A 15,813-nucleotide genomic window follows, 5' to 3' on the forward strand; every position below is an offset into this window, starting at 1 on the left:
CCAAGCCAGCGATTACCTATTAACTTATTTAGATAATTAAAAATGAAATATTATGAAAATGTTCTGAAATTTAATTACTCAATGCTTCATAAAAAAAAAAAATTGAATGCAGAAAAGAGCCAGAAATAAATACACACAATATAATACATGATAATCATTGACATATTAATACATAGACGCGCCGTAAAGAGTAAAATATTCTTAAAGGTAGAGACATGAAAATGTACCTATAGTTACTGAGTTTGTTTATTTATACCAGGGCAGCATTCAACGAGCATGCATATAATACCACAAGTTGGAGGATACTAATAATAATAATGGTACATAAAAAGTTTCTTTCTTTGTTTCTTGAAATTCCTTATAATTTCGACAAATTTATTTATTTTAACTGGATTTTGGGGAATGAAAAAATAATATTAACTCACATTTATTATATTTTAAAAACGTGTTTCTATCAGAGCAGCCCTGTAAGTAAGAAGAGCTTTGCATTTGCGCCACTCGAGGTGGTTTGGAGTTTGCAAAAAAATATATTTATATTTGAATATTAGATTATTATTTTCAGCTTTGTTAATCACTCGTGAACAAACATTTACCAATCAAAGCTACAGAATACTTTTTACAATGTTTATAGGAAAGGTTTTAATATGCTTTCATGACATAAGCGGGCATTTTGGTTTCGAATCTAAACATCACACCCGGTTGGCGGTCGAAGAACGAATAAAAGTTAGGCATGAGTTAAGTGTCATCATTTTTGAGAACTCAGGGCATGTCGATGTGTATTTTTAATGTCAATTAAAAAAACATGTGTTTAGCAGATAAATTTTCGTGTTAGCTTTATAGAAGTTTTCTTTTTAAGTGTACGTATATCGTTTGAAAAATGTTAATAATTAGTATATGTTTTAATAATAATTAGATATAAGTTAATATTAAGACATTCATTTATTATGTTTGTACTATTTAAAGACAAAATAAAAAAAAATTAATATATCAATGATGATAATGAACAAAATCACACTTTATTTTCATGTTTGTTAACAAATGTGTTTTTCAAAGCATTTATAAATCAACTTACCAATATTTAAATGGGCTAGGCTTTTAAGTTGAAAAATATGAAGATTATGGAGTTAGAATATTATACGAGGAGAGAGGAGAGTAACAACTGAGTAAATCTAATTAAATTGTTGAAATCAGAAAATAAAATTCCAACAGAATCAACACTAGCGTCATAGTCAAGCTTCTTCTAAAATGTGTTTTACTCTAGTATTTATTTATCTACTTCTCTTTCAAAGTACTTCAGATGTACATATTTTAATGTGTTGGCAAAACAAACTACCTTAAAAAAGATCACAATTTCCAAATGTATACAATATAAATTACTTAGGGGTACTTTCCATTGTTTTTAGTTATGGGATAAATTAATAAATAATATCGAAGTCAGGATGCAACATAAAAAACAAAAAAAATACTTTCAAACAATGAAATAATACAGAAAATATTATTTGTCAATTCCAAAACAATAACATATTTATGTTTTATCATAAATTTTTAATTATTGCAAATACAGCAGTAAGTTTTGTTAAACTAAACTATTAAACATATGAAGGAAAAATAATTATGTGTCATATTTCAGAATACTTTGCAAAAGGTTTCTTGTAACCCTTATTGTTTTGATTATTAATAAAAAAATATCTACGTATGTATTTTCTCATTTGCAACCATATTAAATTTTACACTTATTTGTTTATAAATTTGTATAAACCACTTAATTTTTTTAATTACACTTCGACCGGTTTCAAGGTTACTACCTCATCGTCAGGAATTTAACTAACTTATAATTACACGCGTTGCTATTTATATAATAAAATAATGTATGAAAGAGACAGAAAATTGAAAGAAAGAGAGAGAAAGAAGATAAAATAAATCATAACGGGAATAGTTTTAAAAGAGGACTCGAAGTTAAATTTTATTGATTATTTATTATTTGAAGTTTTTGATTAATGGCTTTACTAATTTCTAATCGCTCTAAATTATCTAAACGAAAACCATTTTTATTGACATGCAAAATTTCTACACACGTTTCTTGATTAAATTCATGGTTTTCGGATATAAGATGATTTGCAAATTCTGAAAAATTATTATTACTCAGACAAAAAAAAATAAAATTAAGTGGTTTATACAAATTTATAAACAAATAAGTGTAAAATGTCATACCACGAAGTGAAAAATGTTTTTGATAACAATAATACATATTAAATTTATTCACAATTATCTTGTAAGGAACTAATAGCAGCGGAATCGAGTATTATTTGGTCGGAAATAACAATGTGAATATGATGTGAATTTAAAATAAGTAGATTTTTAGACATTTTCCTCATTTAACAAAACAATTGCTTCATCAATCGACAATAAATAAAAAACTTAAGTCTCTATAGATCCATTAACATCTAGAGGAACTTTTGTTTCCATAACTTTAAAAATAATTCCCTTGTAGATCAATTTTTACAGTAACTGAGGTGCTATTATGGATCGTAACGCAGGGGTAGAGGAAAAAAACTAAGGATTATTATTTTTTGCATGCGAATACACTTTGCTTCCTATGTGGCCACACTGATGATTAAACATCAAATGATGTATAAAACTTGTATTTTATATAAAGCAGTAAAAAAATATGATATGGGAAGAACATTTATGAAAAAAATATACATCAGAATTCAAACAGAAGGTTAAGAAATATGTGTTAAACAACTTATAAATTAAATATATGTACATTGTTATTATTAGAGTTCACATAAGAATATGCTTATTTGTGCCCTATTTCAAGATTCAAAATAATAAATAAAAAAACTGTTTAAAACACGGAAAAAAACTACTACGGTTTGGTCAATTGAACCTAATCAAGTGTTTTGGGTAATGCTTAAGGCTGTAGTCGGGAAAAAACAACGCAAAATTAGGAAATCATACGATATTGCCATTTCAAAACGAATGTTTTTTTTTTAGTCGGGCAATAATAAAAAAAAAAAAAACATAAATTAGATAAAAACAATATTTTTTAAAGGTATTTCTGTTAAAAAATATACTTAAAAGTTTAATTTAACAAAAATGTAATTACTTTTAGACCGGCAGATTACGCCATTTCAAATTTAGACTCAACTTAGGTATCTGGGATCTCAATAAAGACTTAGTATTGAACAAAATTTGTTGTAATATAATTTTTTGTTTTTGAAAAAAAATACAAGCATTTTAAATCACATACATTTTTGTGACATTTTCCTATATTTCTACTTAAAATTATGCCTTCGGTAATGCTTAAAAAAAAAAAAAACTTTAGTTGAGGCCTATTTTTATAGAATTGTATTCTCTTTTTTTTAAAAAAGAAGATAATTCTGGTTGTACCTTCAGATCAGCCTTAATTGCTTTCGAAAAGGCTAGTCTGAAGGTCACAAAAAAGTCAATAAGATATTGTTTTAAATTAAATATTACAACCAGAATTATCTTCTTTTTTCAAAAAAAGAGAATACAATTCTATAAAAAAAGGCTTCAACTAAAGTATTTTTTGAGCATTACCGAAGGCATAATTTTAATGTATTATCTTAAAATTATTAAAACAAATTTTTGTTCAATTCTTCTTTTTGTTCAGTTCTTTATTGAGATCCCAGATACCTAAGTTTAGTCTAAATTTGAAATGGCGTAATCTGCCGGTCTAAAAGTAATTATATTTTAGTTACATAAAACTTTTAAGTATATTTTTTAACAGAAACTCGTGTTTTTTTATTATTGCCCGATTTAAAAAAAAACATTAGTTTTAAAATGGCAAAATCATATGATTTCCTAATTTTGCATTCGTTTTTCCCGACTACAGCCTTAAGGTCGCAATAATGTTCTAAATTAAAGTAATCATGTTTAATTTTAAGTGTTCATATTTATTTGACGTTTAATCATCAGTGTGGCCATATATGAAGCGTGTAAATGCATGCAAAAAATAAAAATCCCCAAATTAATCACTCTTTAGGGGGTAGAGAAGATTCAGAATAGCACCCCTGGACTTAATCAATATGTAATATGTATCATGTTAGTGATGGTTTTCGATTTACATATCGAGCCATGATTGCCAAAACATCGTAACAGACAAAAATGATTTTTTACAGGAGAACACTTATTCCTTTCAATTAAAAAGGAATACACTTTGGGAATCAAACTCTGCATGGACTATTTGTTTTATTAATATCTCAAAGTACATTCCTTAATAGTTAGAAGAAAAAATATTCTCCAGTAAAATATTGTTCCTGTCAGTTGGAATGTTTTTGCGTTCACGGCTCGATATGATTATTATAAATAATTTTAGAGCTAGTCAAAGACTTTGGAACTAATGAGAAAATAATATTTACACATTGGTAGCTTGGCTACGAAAAGAAATACAAAATTTAAAAAAGAATTTATGACTTAAGTTATACAAATAATAATTTACTATGAGTTTTTGAAAGTTCTTTTGATATATGTGGTGAAGTATCTGCCGGTATGAGGTGATACCCATTTCGGAGAGAGCCATTTATGTACTCTGATTTTTCTATATTAAAACTTCTAACTAGGGGATGTTCCGTAGATTTCTGAATTAGCGGTAATACTGGCGTTTTCCTTTGGTCTTTTCTCTGGTCATATTTTGCCTACAAAATAAATTAAGATAAATAAAGTTCTTCTTTGAGCATGGTCTAAAAAAATCTTCATAAACTAATACCATTTATCATTAGACTTAACATTCTAATATATTATTTATATTTTTTTATATAGAAATATTAGTAAGCTATTTGTAATGAGTAGTAAATTATTCACAATTAGAAAATGGAAATCAGGTTGCGGTGGAGTGGGATTTCAACATCGGACTTCTGATCCGTGAGTCCGTGACACTAGCCAATGGATCACAACCTGGTTCTTTATTTTATTTTTATTTGTAAAAACAACAGAAATTATATAAATAAGTTTAAAAATAGCACGTAAATCCATTTAAAGTTTTACACAAACAGAAATATAATAGTAGAACATGTTATACACTAAGAAGCAAATACAAATATTATACAAGGAAATAAAAGAAGAGCACTGCAAGAAGGCTGAGGATGAGGAAATGAAGTGGAGGAGAGGAATAGTAATATGAAAGTGAATATGTATAAGTGAATCAAAATATTCATTTGTTTAAAAAGTTATTGAGTATTTGCTTTTTAGACGTGGAAAATGACAAAGTTAGTGCTTCAAATATTAATTAATTAAATAATTTATATTATGATGCAGTTGGAAATTTAAATAATTAAAATCCGATTTTAATAACCCCAAGCAAAATATTACTTTAAGACTAAAGTAAATTTCTAGTAAACTAAATATTTAAAATCTTTAGGGACTGATAACTCAAGAAAGAAGAATTATTATTCATTGAATTGTCATTCACTTCGTAACATTATAAATTATTATATACGAATAGTGTAACACTAATAACAAAGTTTTATTTTTATAATAATTGAAGAAGAATTTTAACTTCGATAGATATCTTAACCGAGTAAAATTACTGGGCAATGTGGAAATGTAGGTTTATGACCCGTTATAGGATGGTTTAAGTGAATTTGTTACACGCTGTGCAACATTCATCATTCTGCCTAATGTTTATGATTTTTAAAAGTTGTATATATCAAGACAAACCAGGCATGCTTTCAAATTATTTGGTGCTTCCTCATATCCTTCTTTTTGTCTAAGGGAAGAGACCATTGCAGGAGACTGCTGCGAGATATTGCATAGATTTATATACTATTAAGCGTGTTGTCCAGATGTCCTTTAAAATATATGTATGTTTATGTAATAATATTTCATTTTTATTTTTGCTATTATTTAATATGTACGTGCTTCCACTTTCCATTATGTTGTATCCCAACTTAACACAGGGCCCTTGGCGTGATAGAGTTTGGAATACGTTATTATTATATTTTTTTGTAATATGTATGTATTTATATGAATAAAATAAAAAATTATCTGTTGAATTTATGGTGACATTTTTGTAGCATTAAACCAGGTGATAACAGTTCTTATAAAAATCTTACTGAATAGTTGAATTATTCAGAAATAGAAGAAATTACTTTGATCATTCAAAGAAAAACATATTTCAGGAGGTAATCTTTAAAAATGGTCAAGTCCAAAATTGAGTTTTTTTGTTTTTTTTTCAGAATATTTATTTTAGAGTACATTTATTTTAGAGCAACGCTTTTGCATTAAATGTATCACGATATCACATCTATTTGCACAAAAATGAAATGTTTTTAAATTGCTAAATTTCAAATTTGGTCAAGTCCCTTAGTGTTCTACTTCAAAATAGAAACTTCAGAAACTAAAAGTCACATTTACTAAATTTTAACAAAGGTGGACATGAGCATTTTTGAAGATTACCTCCTGATTTAATGTGTGCAAGAAATTTTAAATAAATATTTACCTTATTGTATCCAAGGACACCCAATATGGCAAGCAACATACCAAGTATATTCATAGTAGTTACTGGATTTCCTAGTATACACAAAGAGACAGCAATCACAAATATCCTTTTGGATGCATTAGCAACAGCGTAAGTCAGTGGTGCTACTAATGATATTACACTAAAGGCAACAATATTTTGTACCCAACATAGAAAGCCATCAGCAAATAAAAGACCGATGACTTTAGCTGATCCAGAATTCTGAAACACAAAACGAAATTTTATAAATAAATGTAAATATGAGACAGTAGACTCCGTCAAAAAATGGAGAAATTAATGAAGAGCATTCAGTGGTATTCTTATGACTTTCCATTGTTCCAGTTTGAAAAACAGCAGTACAAAATATCTGTAATAACCAATCACAAGTCGCTTGTGATGTCATTTTCAATTTTTACTGTTTTCCATTACTTTTGAAAAACTTTTCTATATCTTTATTAAAATATTTTAAATAAACTCATTTGGGTATGATAGCCTTTGATGAAAATCAATAGATAAAAAAAGAATATTAGAGTGGGACGAGTACAAGATATTAGATATTGTACATTAGCCTTAGAGTTAGAAACATATTACAGCAATACAACGAGCCGTAGGTTCTCGGGTTGAGAATTGCAAGCGCAAACTGAAAACGTCCATTACTCATCTGTTGTTAAACTGAAAATCACATTTAAAACCAAACAAAAATTTGGAATGCCTTTGTTCTATGTTATAGAGCTAAAGGGCTTCTCTAGTGAATTATTACTTTGAGACATCAGCGTACTTGAGTTGATTTTCAGAAAAATGGCGGTATTTAAGCTATCCATAATTATACCCTGTATCAAAAGGCAGAATTATATTTATTTTATTAAAAAATGTCAAGTGTAAAGTACATTATTTTAAAAAGTAATAAATAAAGTTTGTAAGCAAGGTGCAAGAATAAAAATGTACAAGTAAAGATTTAGATATATTTCAACAGACATGGGGACCTTGTAAAGTGATCAGTGAAACCAGCCAATGACAGGATACAACCCCTGTAAGTGTCTAGATTTCCATATTCCATTTTTAATATGTTATGTTTCCAAATTGGTTAAACATAAAATGCTGATGAATTAAAAAATATTTTTAGTAAAGTTGGATTTATTTTTTGGTCACAATAACTGTAGAAATCAATAAGAATAATACTTATTAGCTGTTAATATTTAAATTAAAGTCTTACAAGCAGAGGATCCTTAATAACATTTGAAAAGTCGAATATTAGCCAAACAGGAAGAAAGAGGAACAGTGCCAATCTTCCAAGAATATGCAGCAATCTTAAATGATGGATTCCTGTGTCCTGGAGAACCTTTTAATAAAAATACAATTAAGTAGACAGTAAACAAAATAATTTTGAAATAATAGAAACCTATTTTTTTTGTAAAATAAAGCTACAAACAATGTTACAATTTTCATTTATAAAATAATTAAGGGGTTGAATCGAATAAAAAATATGATAGTATATAACCAACAATTCCATATATATTTACTGCAGTGCAGATGAAAAAACACCCATACACATTCTATGTGAATATGATGTTTTATACCATAAAAGAAGCCCCGTCCTCGGAGGACCACTGGTTAAACCTGAGGGTGTTATAGCGCTCGCCCTCTACCTAACAGTGTGATAATTTATGGATATGAGCTTGGAGTTGGAGATTTAGCAAAATGAGAATTCTCGTTCCCCAACCCATACAGCAGCCAGGCTCTTCAAAGACTGGGCTTGCAGGGTGAGAACTCATCACAGGAACCTTTACAATAGATCTTCGCAGGTCACAGTGATGTCGGGAGCTTATAGCACTGACCCCCCATTTCAAAGAATAGAACGTCTTTAAAATAAAGTGGCCATCCATAATTACAAATTTGAATTCTCAGTTGATACTTTAATATGATGCAAAATAAGGCAAAACATTAAAAATAAAGAAAACTAATGGCAGTAAGTACCTAGATGTACGAGTATGTATACTGTATACAAAATCGTTTTACACAAAATGCATGTTGTAATAGTATATTGTAATATTTTTCTTAGATAAAATTAATAATATAATTCAATCAAGGCAGGCAAATCCCATATAAGCATAAAAACAGAAGAAACATTCTTACTTTTTTAGAATAAATGTGTTGCAGTGAGAACCCAGCTGTTGAAATGAGTGCACAAATCAACCCGATGCCATCGTAAGATAGTTCAGTCATAGTGGCTATAGTAACTCCGAAGATTATTGGAACTAAACTAAGATAAACTTTAGATGTTTGTTTTTCTCCAGTTATTAGTCTAGCCAATATGACAGTAAAAAGAGGCATGGTGGCTTTTACTGAAAATCAATTGATAAAAAATAGTATTAATGTGGAACGAGTACAAGGTTTTGGATATTGTACATAGAGTCCAGCACTTAACTTTACATTATTTAGCAATTGATAGAAAAATAAGTAATAATGCTTGAATAGTCGGAACAATGTTGAAATAAACAAAACATGTCACTCACAGATTAAATTTCAAAAATTAACAATGTATCATATTTACAAGAGCTCAAGTATTATCATTTGTGTAACAAAATTATAATAATTTTAACTTTTAGGACTTTCATAAAATATTTTGAAAAGGCTATTGCATCATTGTTTTCCAACCAATCAATTAGACACGAATCAGAGAAGGTTTTAGAAGCAGAAAATCTTGTTAATTAAAGCACAAAATAATATTTATCATAGTTAGTTTTTACATTAAGATGTTAATATTTGTGGTGCGTATTTTGGTAAGTTAACTGAGAAAGCTAAAAAAAATAATAGCTTTTAACACATAGATGGATTATTTCTTTTTAAAAACCAAAATTTAAGTTTTTTCTTTAACTTTCCTGTCCAATTTATTGCCATCAAATTTTTAGAACAAACTTTACTTAAATACTTTGTCTTTACCAATGTACAGGTCAATTAACAAGTGGTGGCGCGTTCACGTAACTCACGAACGCATTTAAAATCTACAGGCTGTTGATTTAAAAAAGGTAATATTAAATTTAAACCAAATGTGCTATGTTTTTTAAAATCCCTCTTGGATTAGAAATTAGGGGATTGTGTAAATGAAAGAATAAGTAATGGGTCAAGAAAATATAACATGGTTATTTATTTTCATCGGAGTACATTTTTTATTGAATATTTTGTGTTCATTGTAATAAAATTTTATACGGTGCAAATAAAATGCATAAAACATGTTGTATTGGAGAAAAAAAATATATACACACTTATAGATAACATAAAAATCCGATTATTTAAATACATAATTTAGCATCCCAGAGTGATTAACTATAATTAAATAAAAATGTATTATAATTAATTAAACTAAAATATATTATAACTAATTAAACTAAAATATATTATAATTAATTAAATTAATATTATTTAACTAGCGACAACTTATTTGATCCTTACAAATCTGGTTTCCGTTCACGTCATGACTTAACCGTCAAATGTCTTGTATGCTGATGGTACCGTCCTTCTTGCTAACAACAAAGAGGACCTGTGATTTCTGATAACAAAAGTCTACGATGTATGCAAGGGAAGCGATTTGCTGATGAATGTCGATAAATATAATGCGATGGTTTTTGAAAGAAATGAAAGTATAACTAAATGTGAAACTAAAACAGATAGAGAAATTTGTGTACCTGGGAAGTATGTTTACTTGGGATACAATGACTGAGAAAGATATTGAAAGGCGGGTGAGTGCCAGGAACAGAGTGAAAGCTGGACTTAAATTAACCTTGGTAAATAAAGGTTTGTTGCATGAGGCAAAATTAGCAGTTCACAGCGGAGTCCTGATGCTGGCCCTGACGAATGGAAGCAAAGTATGGACTTGGAAAAATATAGATGAAAGTAGGCTAAATACTGTCAAAATGTGATCTCTCAGGCGAATGTGTGGTAAAACTATGTATGATAGATGCACAAATGTCGAGATCCGTACATTATGTAAGGCTGAGATAAGCAATATCAACAAAATTAAGAAAGGAGCTTTGCATTGGTTTGGACACATAGAGCGAATGGACAGCGAAAGAACAGGTAAAAAGATTTAGGATGCGAATGTTGATGGATGCAGAAATTGGGGAAGACCGAGAAAGACAAGGCATGACCAAATTCAACAAATGCTCGAAGACGGACATGTCAAAAGTCGGAATAATCGGCACATGTACATGAGAAGATGTATGAATGTAGAGGAAGAGAGATCTGTAGGCAAAGACAGAGTGATATGGTGTTCTATCTACTCTGCCTATCCTTACGGAGAAACAGTGACGGTTTGTTGTTGTTCATTTTACATTTTATTCTACACTAAACCAACAAACAGTAAACACAGCCCACAAAAATTAAAGTTCGCATCGGTTGACCAATGAGCGATTACTGATCGGTTAGGACAAACGCAGGAGCAAACTGTAAGTATTTTATAATCATATCATTAGCAGCAAACAAAGCTATAGTTGTCTTTGTCACACTCATAAGCGTGTCTGAGTGAATTTTCAAAGAGTAGAGACAAAGAGCATTTTCATAATGCGTATGGAGTACGATGTCATGAGATTAGGTTGTGGTCCCGTGGCTAGTGTTGCCCTCTACCCAACTTGATTTTCATTTTCTTATAGTGAGTTATTTACAACTTATTGAAAATGCCCACCAAAATTGAAATATTTGGGTTAATTATAAGAACGCTAATATTTATTTTTTAGAAATCAAATAAAATACCATGCGCTTATTCACAGATACTACACAAGTGCGATGTGTAAATGTATTGTTCGCGCCAGCTTTTGCTAACAGACCTGTACCTAAGCTTAGTCGATATTTCAAGAGGTGTAATTTGCCAGTCGAAAAGTAATTATATTTAGGTAGTACATTTATAATCAGAAATACCTTAGAAAATAATTGTTTTTATTTAATGTTTATTTCCTGACTTTTTTTAAAGGCACAATTTTGAAAGAATGGCGATTAAAAATTGCAAAATTGTATGATTTCCTCACTAGCCTTAATAGTAATAATAAAAATAATGAAAAATTTTATTTTTAAATATTGTTTGTAAGATTGAAGCAGTGTACTTCATGGTTCTTATGATAGAAAATTATTGGCAGATATGAATTAAGTACCATACTACAGAAAAAAGAAGTGTAAACACAAAACAAGTATTTTATGACCTTTTACAAGATAACAAATACATGCATGTTAACACTTACATATTTAGATATTCTATAAACAATATAAATAAATAAAAACCTCTGATAGTTAAAGTAATTATTTAATTTAATCCGAAAAAACTTTTAAAATAATTATTCTTAATAGCAAAGCCGAATGCACAGCAAAAGAACGGCTAAAAGGATTTATGATGAACAAGTTGATGAATACCTAAAAAGAAGAAAACCGAGAAAGACATGGCATGACCAAATTCGATAAATACTTGAAGAGGAATATGTCAAAAACTACCATAATCGTGCGTGAGGAGATCTATGAGAAAGACGTGGCGATGTAGGAAGCAAGGTCCGTGTATGCAGTAGAGATGGGCATTTTGTTTTTTTTTTTTATAAAAGTAGCAACAACAATTACTGTTTTACAAATTATGCTGTTTCTAGAAGACGTTTAAAAAATAACAGTTTTGTTTGTGTTGTTGAAAAACACTAGATTAGTGAAATCCAGGTCTTATCAAATCTTATCGCTTTTAATATTATTTTATGAATAAAAATATTTAAAAAAAGAAAAATGAAAGTTTTTTCAGTTGCTTAACTTTTGTTAATTATTAAACAGAAAATAACTAATTTTATAAAACTTTTTTTATTTTTTTTAATTATTATTTAATGTATTTTAGAGGAACCTTATTTTATGGAATAACATTAATATGTTTTAGCTTAAAACTGTTATTAAATTCAAATAGAGACCTTTAAATTCACAAGATGTCATTTCATTTATACCTATAATTATGTTTTCATTTGAATTATATGTGTATTAAATTACATTAAAATTTATTGAATAACGCTACGCTAAATTATAAATATTGTTTTTAATAAATAAAAATTTTTAACTTTTAAAAAAAAAAGGAATAACCCGCTAAGCCTCTATTTGAGAGGCTTGTCAGCAGGTGGGAAAGAGGGGATATGGAAGCAGGTAATGAAAATTTCACTACAACACCCAGACCAATTGAGAAAAAAATCTTTAAGGGAATTTTCTTTTGCAACTGGCGGGAATCGAACCCGCGACGCCAGTTTCACAGTCGGCCGTCTAACCAACTGCGCCATGACGCCTGTCACGACAACTGTTTTCATCTATTGCGTTTATGAGCTGCAAATAATCATAAATGATTATGAAAAAGTTTTAAAGAGCTTACACTAAAATTGAGCCACTAAGTAAACTTGGCATTCTTTTTCTTCGTCAATGTATTATCATATAAAATACAAACCCTTTTTAAAATATGGTATTCATTACTCAAGGCAAATGTGTTTATGATGTGATAATTATGAATTATTATCAAAAAGGATCGAACAGCAGGGTCGGCGAGCTGATTAAGTGCCTCATTACTGTATGTAAATTCTGATAATATTGTATGGAGTCTGGATGGATGAGTCAAAAACTTAAAAAGAACACCCGGCAAAATTTAAACTGGGTTTCTTTGAAACGGTTGTTTTTAAACAGTGTAGGCTCACAGTTTTTTTCAATTCGTGAATATTTCCCATTTTCTTTTAATGTCTTAAAGGTTACAACTAGTTATAATACTGTTTAATTTTTTACTCCGTTGTGGAAACACCTTCAGTTCTTTTACAACGGTAACAACTTCCTGCTGTTTAAAATTTCGTTTTCAAGATATGGATGGACAAGGGCACGGGACTGCGCGGGTGTAGGGTGGAGTGGAGACGGACCAGGGAGATTTCATGCGTATATGTGTATGTACTTCTTCCTTGGGAGATTATAATACGAGTAGGTAGGTATTATGTATAAAGATTAGAAGTTAGGGCAAAGCGCGGTACGGAGTGCGGCAGGGCGTTGAATTTATTTCGCGAAGTGAAATGTTTTTTTATTTACTTCTGCGCTTGGTGATTAAGTTTTTATTTTTAAACAAATTAATTTATTTTTGTGAAGTTGTTTTAGGTTTTCCGGGGGGGTAACTGTTTTAAAACAGCAGTTACATTTTTTTTACCACCTCTAGTATGCATACTGAGTGATGTGGCTTTCTATCCTCTCTGCCTACTCCCACAGCGAAATGCTGGGATGGTTGGTTTGTTTGTTTGTTTGTTGTAAAGTCAAATAATTTTGAGTTATAAGTAAACCTCGTGACAAATTTTAAAGCGAATTTAAGGAATTTTAAAGCACCTTCTTAATTCTCATCCACAATGCCTCTTTCTTCTCTTACTCATATAGTCATATAGTGTCCATGCGGCTCCACTGGGGAATCATTTCCCGTCCACTATCAAAGACGCTTCTACAGTATCTCTGTTTAAGTCACGGCTGAAGAAACATCTTCTTCCTTAATCTCTCTCCCTTTCCTCTCTCTGTATTACCCTTTTTCATTGAATTACAGTATAGATTTTAATCAATTTATATACATATTTAATTTTATTCAAATACTCTTCAAAATTTAAATGATATAAATGACACTTTTATTTTATTGGTTGGTAGAAAGAAATCGGCATTTGACAATAAGCCCGCCAATGCACAACATACATTATGTACAAGAAGTCAAATAAAAAATCAAAACATAAGTTTACTTTTCATATTAAACTAATATCAGTATAATTCTATATTTTACATTAGTTAGTACCCATACATGAATAAATATAATTAGATAAGTATATCGTAACTTATTCGCTTATATAAATACATAAAAGTAATTCCCAGGTTATAGTATTAAATTTGAATTAATTATACGAAAAAAAGAATTGAAATACTGATGTATATACATACATCACGACTACGTCATTTAAAAAAAAAATAGATAAAAATAACTCCGAATTTTGACAATACGCTGAAAAAAATTAACCTTGAAAGACCTAAAATACTCCGAAGACAGTATAATATATACTGTATTTAATAGCATTTGTGAATTTACGCATTCAGTCTAAAGCACACAACCAAAAAATAAAATCGTGAACAGTGTAGTGAAAGTAGTTGCCATCTGTCATTTTGACACATATGCTGTCAAAGGCAATTTACACAAGTGAAATATCCTTACCGGTGTGTGCGTAGGATACAGGAACTTTCCATATAGACACATGGGAAAATACTGATGTAATGAATTTTCCAAAAGCGAGTGGTACAATTAATTTCATATAATATTTCCACGAGATATCAACATATTTACGTACACCCCACAGATTGAAAAATGGTCCACTATAAACTGTTATGGATACTAACTGCACCATTGTGACAGTCATCGGATATGGAAAAATATTAAGTACCATTTTTCCAATGACATTGTTACTGGAACTAACAACATACCAAATAATACAAAGAAATAACACCGTAAGACCTTCCCTAGCCTGCTTTTTGTCCGCCATGCTGGCCAGAGAATGTGCAACTAAAAAGATGTGAACATCTGAAAAATATTTTGTGTCAATGTGAAATAAAGGCTCATGCATACAATCGGCGATATACCTACGTAGCGCAAAAATATTATTTTGTAGACCATGCGTAGAGATTAATTATTTGTGGTATTTTTGATAAATTGAGTGATTGAGCATAATATTTTTTATTAGAACTGAGCAACCGTAATATTTGCTACTTGTACAGTGAACAGACAAAATGTTTGAATTATTTGCTTTGTTTTTCTTATAAGACTCGTACTTGGATGTCAATAGAAAAAAAACTTTTTTTTTAAATTTACCGATCTATACTATTACTGGGCTACTGATTTATTTTTTTAGAAGATATGAAGGTATTTATAGAAAATGCAAGGGTATAACTCCCTCCAGGTATTCAAAATTTAAAATGTTTCTGGAAGACTGCTAAAAGTAAATTTAATGAACACACGATTTTCCATAGCTAGTAAAAATAAACTTCAGCGTCTGGAGTGACGAAATAAAATTACGTCAAAGCTGAAGATGAAAATAAAAAAAATAAAAATGTGAAAACGAATAATAAGGAAATGTACGATTAAAAAGCAGTTGCAACTGGTGAATGACGAAAAAATACCAAACAATCATATTTGGTGTAGAGAGAAAATTCTAAGTTGTAATAGCCAACAAAAGGAAACAAGAGAAAACAAAAATGTGACCACAGTAAAAAAGGAACTTCAAGAGATGTACGCAACTCCTAAAAAAATACGTTAATTGTGCCATCACAATTGCAAGTATAGC

The 15,813-nt window shown here is 29.5% G+C and overlaps 1 protein-coding gene across 1 annotated transcript; it reads right to left on the bottom strand.

Moving 5' to 3' along the window:
- Positions 1-3,626: 3,626 nt before the first annotated feature.
- LOC148276507 (solute carrier family 35 member E1 homolog) lies at positions 3,627-15,031 on the bottom strand. The gene is made up of 5 exons (XM_088234156.1): positions 14,691-15,031; positions 8,615-8,823; positions 7,695-7,820; positions 6,464-6,703; positions 3,627-4,661 (listed from the first exon to the last, which is right to left on the bottom strand). The coding sequence occupies exons 1-5, from the start codon at positions 15,013-15,015 to the stop codon at positions 4,446-4,448; spliced, it is 1,116 nt and encodes a 371-aa protein (XP_088090282.1). The 5' UTR covers positions 15,016-15,031; the 3' UTR covers positions 3,627-4,445.
- Between the last annotated feature and the right edge of the window lie 782 nt (positions 15,032-15,813).

Source organism: Micrasema longulum, unplaced genomic scaffold (genome assembly GCF_059751315.1).
Source record: "Micrasema longulum isolate JH-2025_06_02 unplaced genomic scaffold, ASM5975131v1 h1tg001208l, whole genome shotgun sequence".
NCBI lineage: Eukaryota > Metazoa > Arthropoda > Insecta > Trichoptera > Brachycentridae > Micrasema > Micrasema longulum.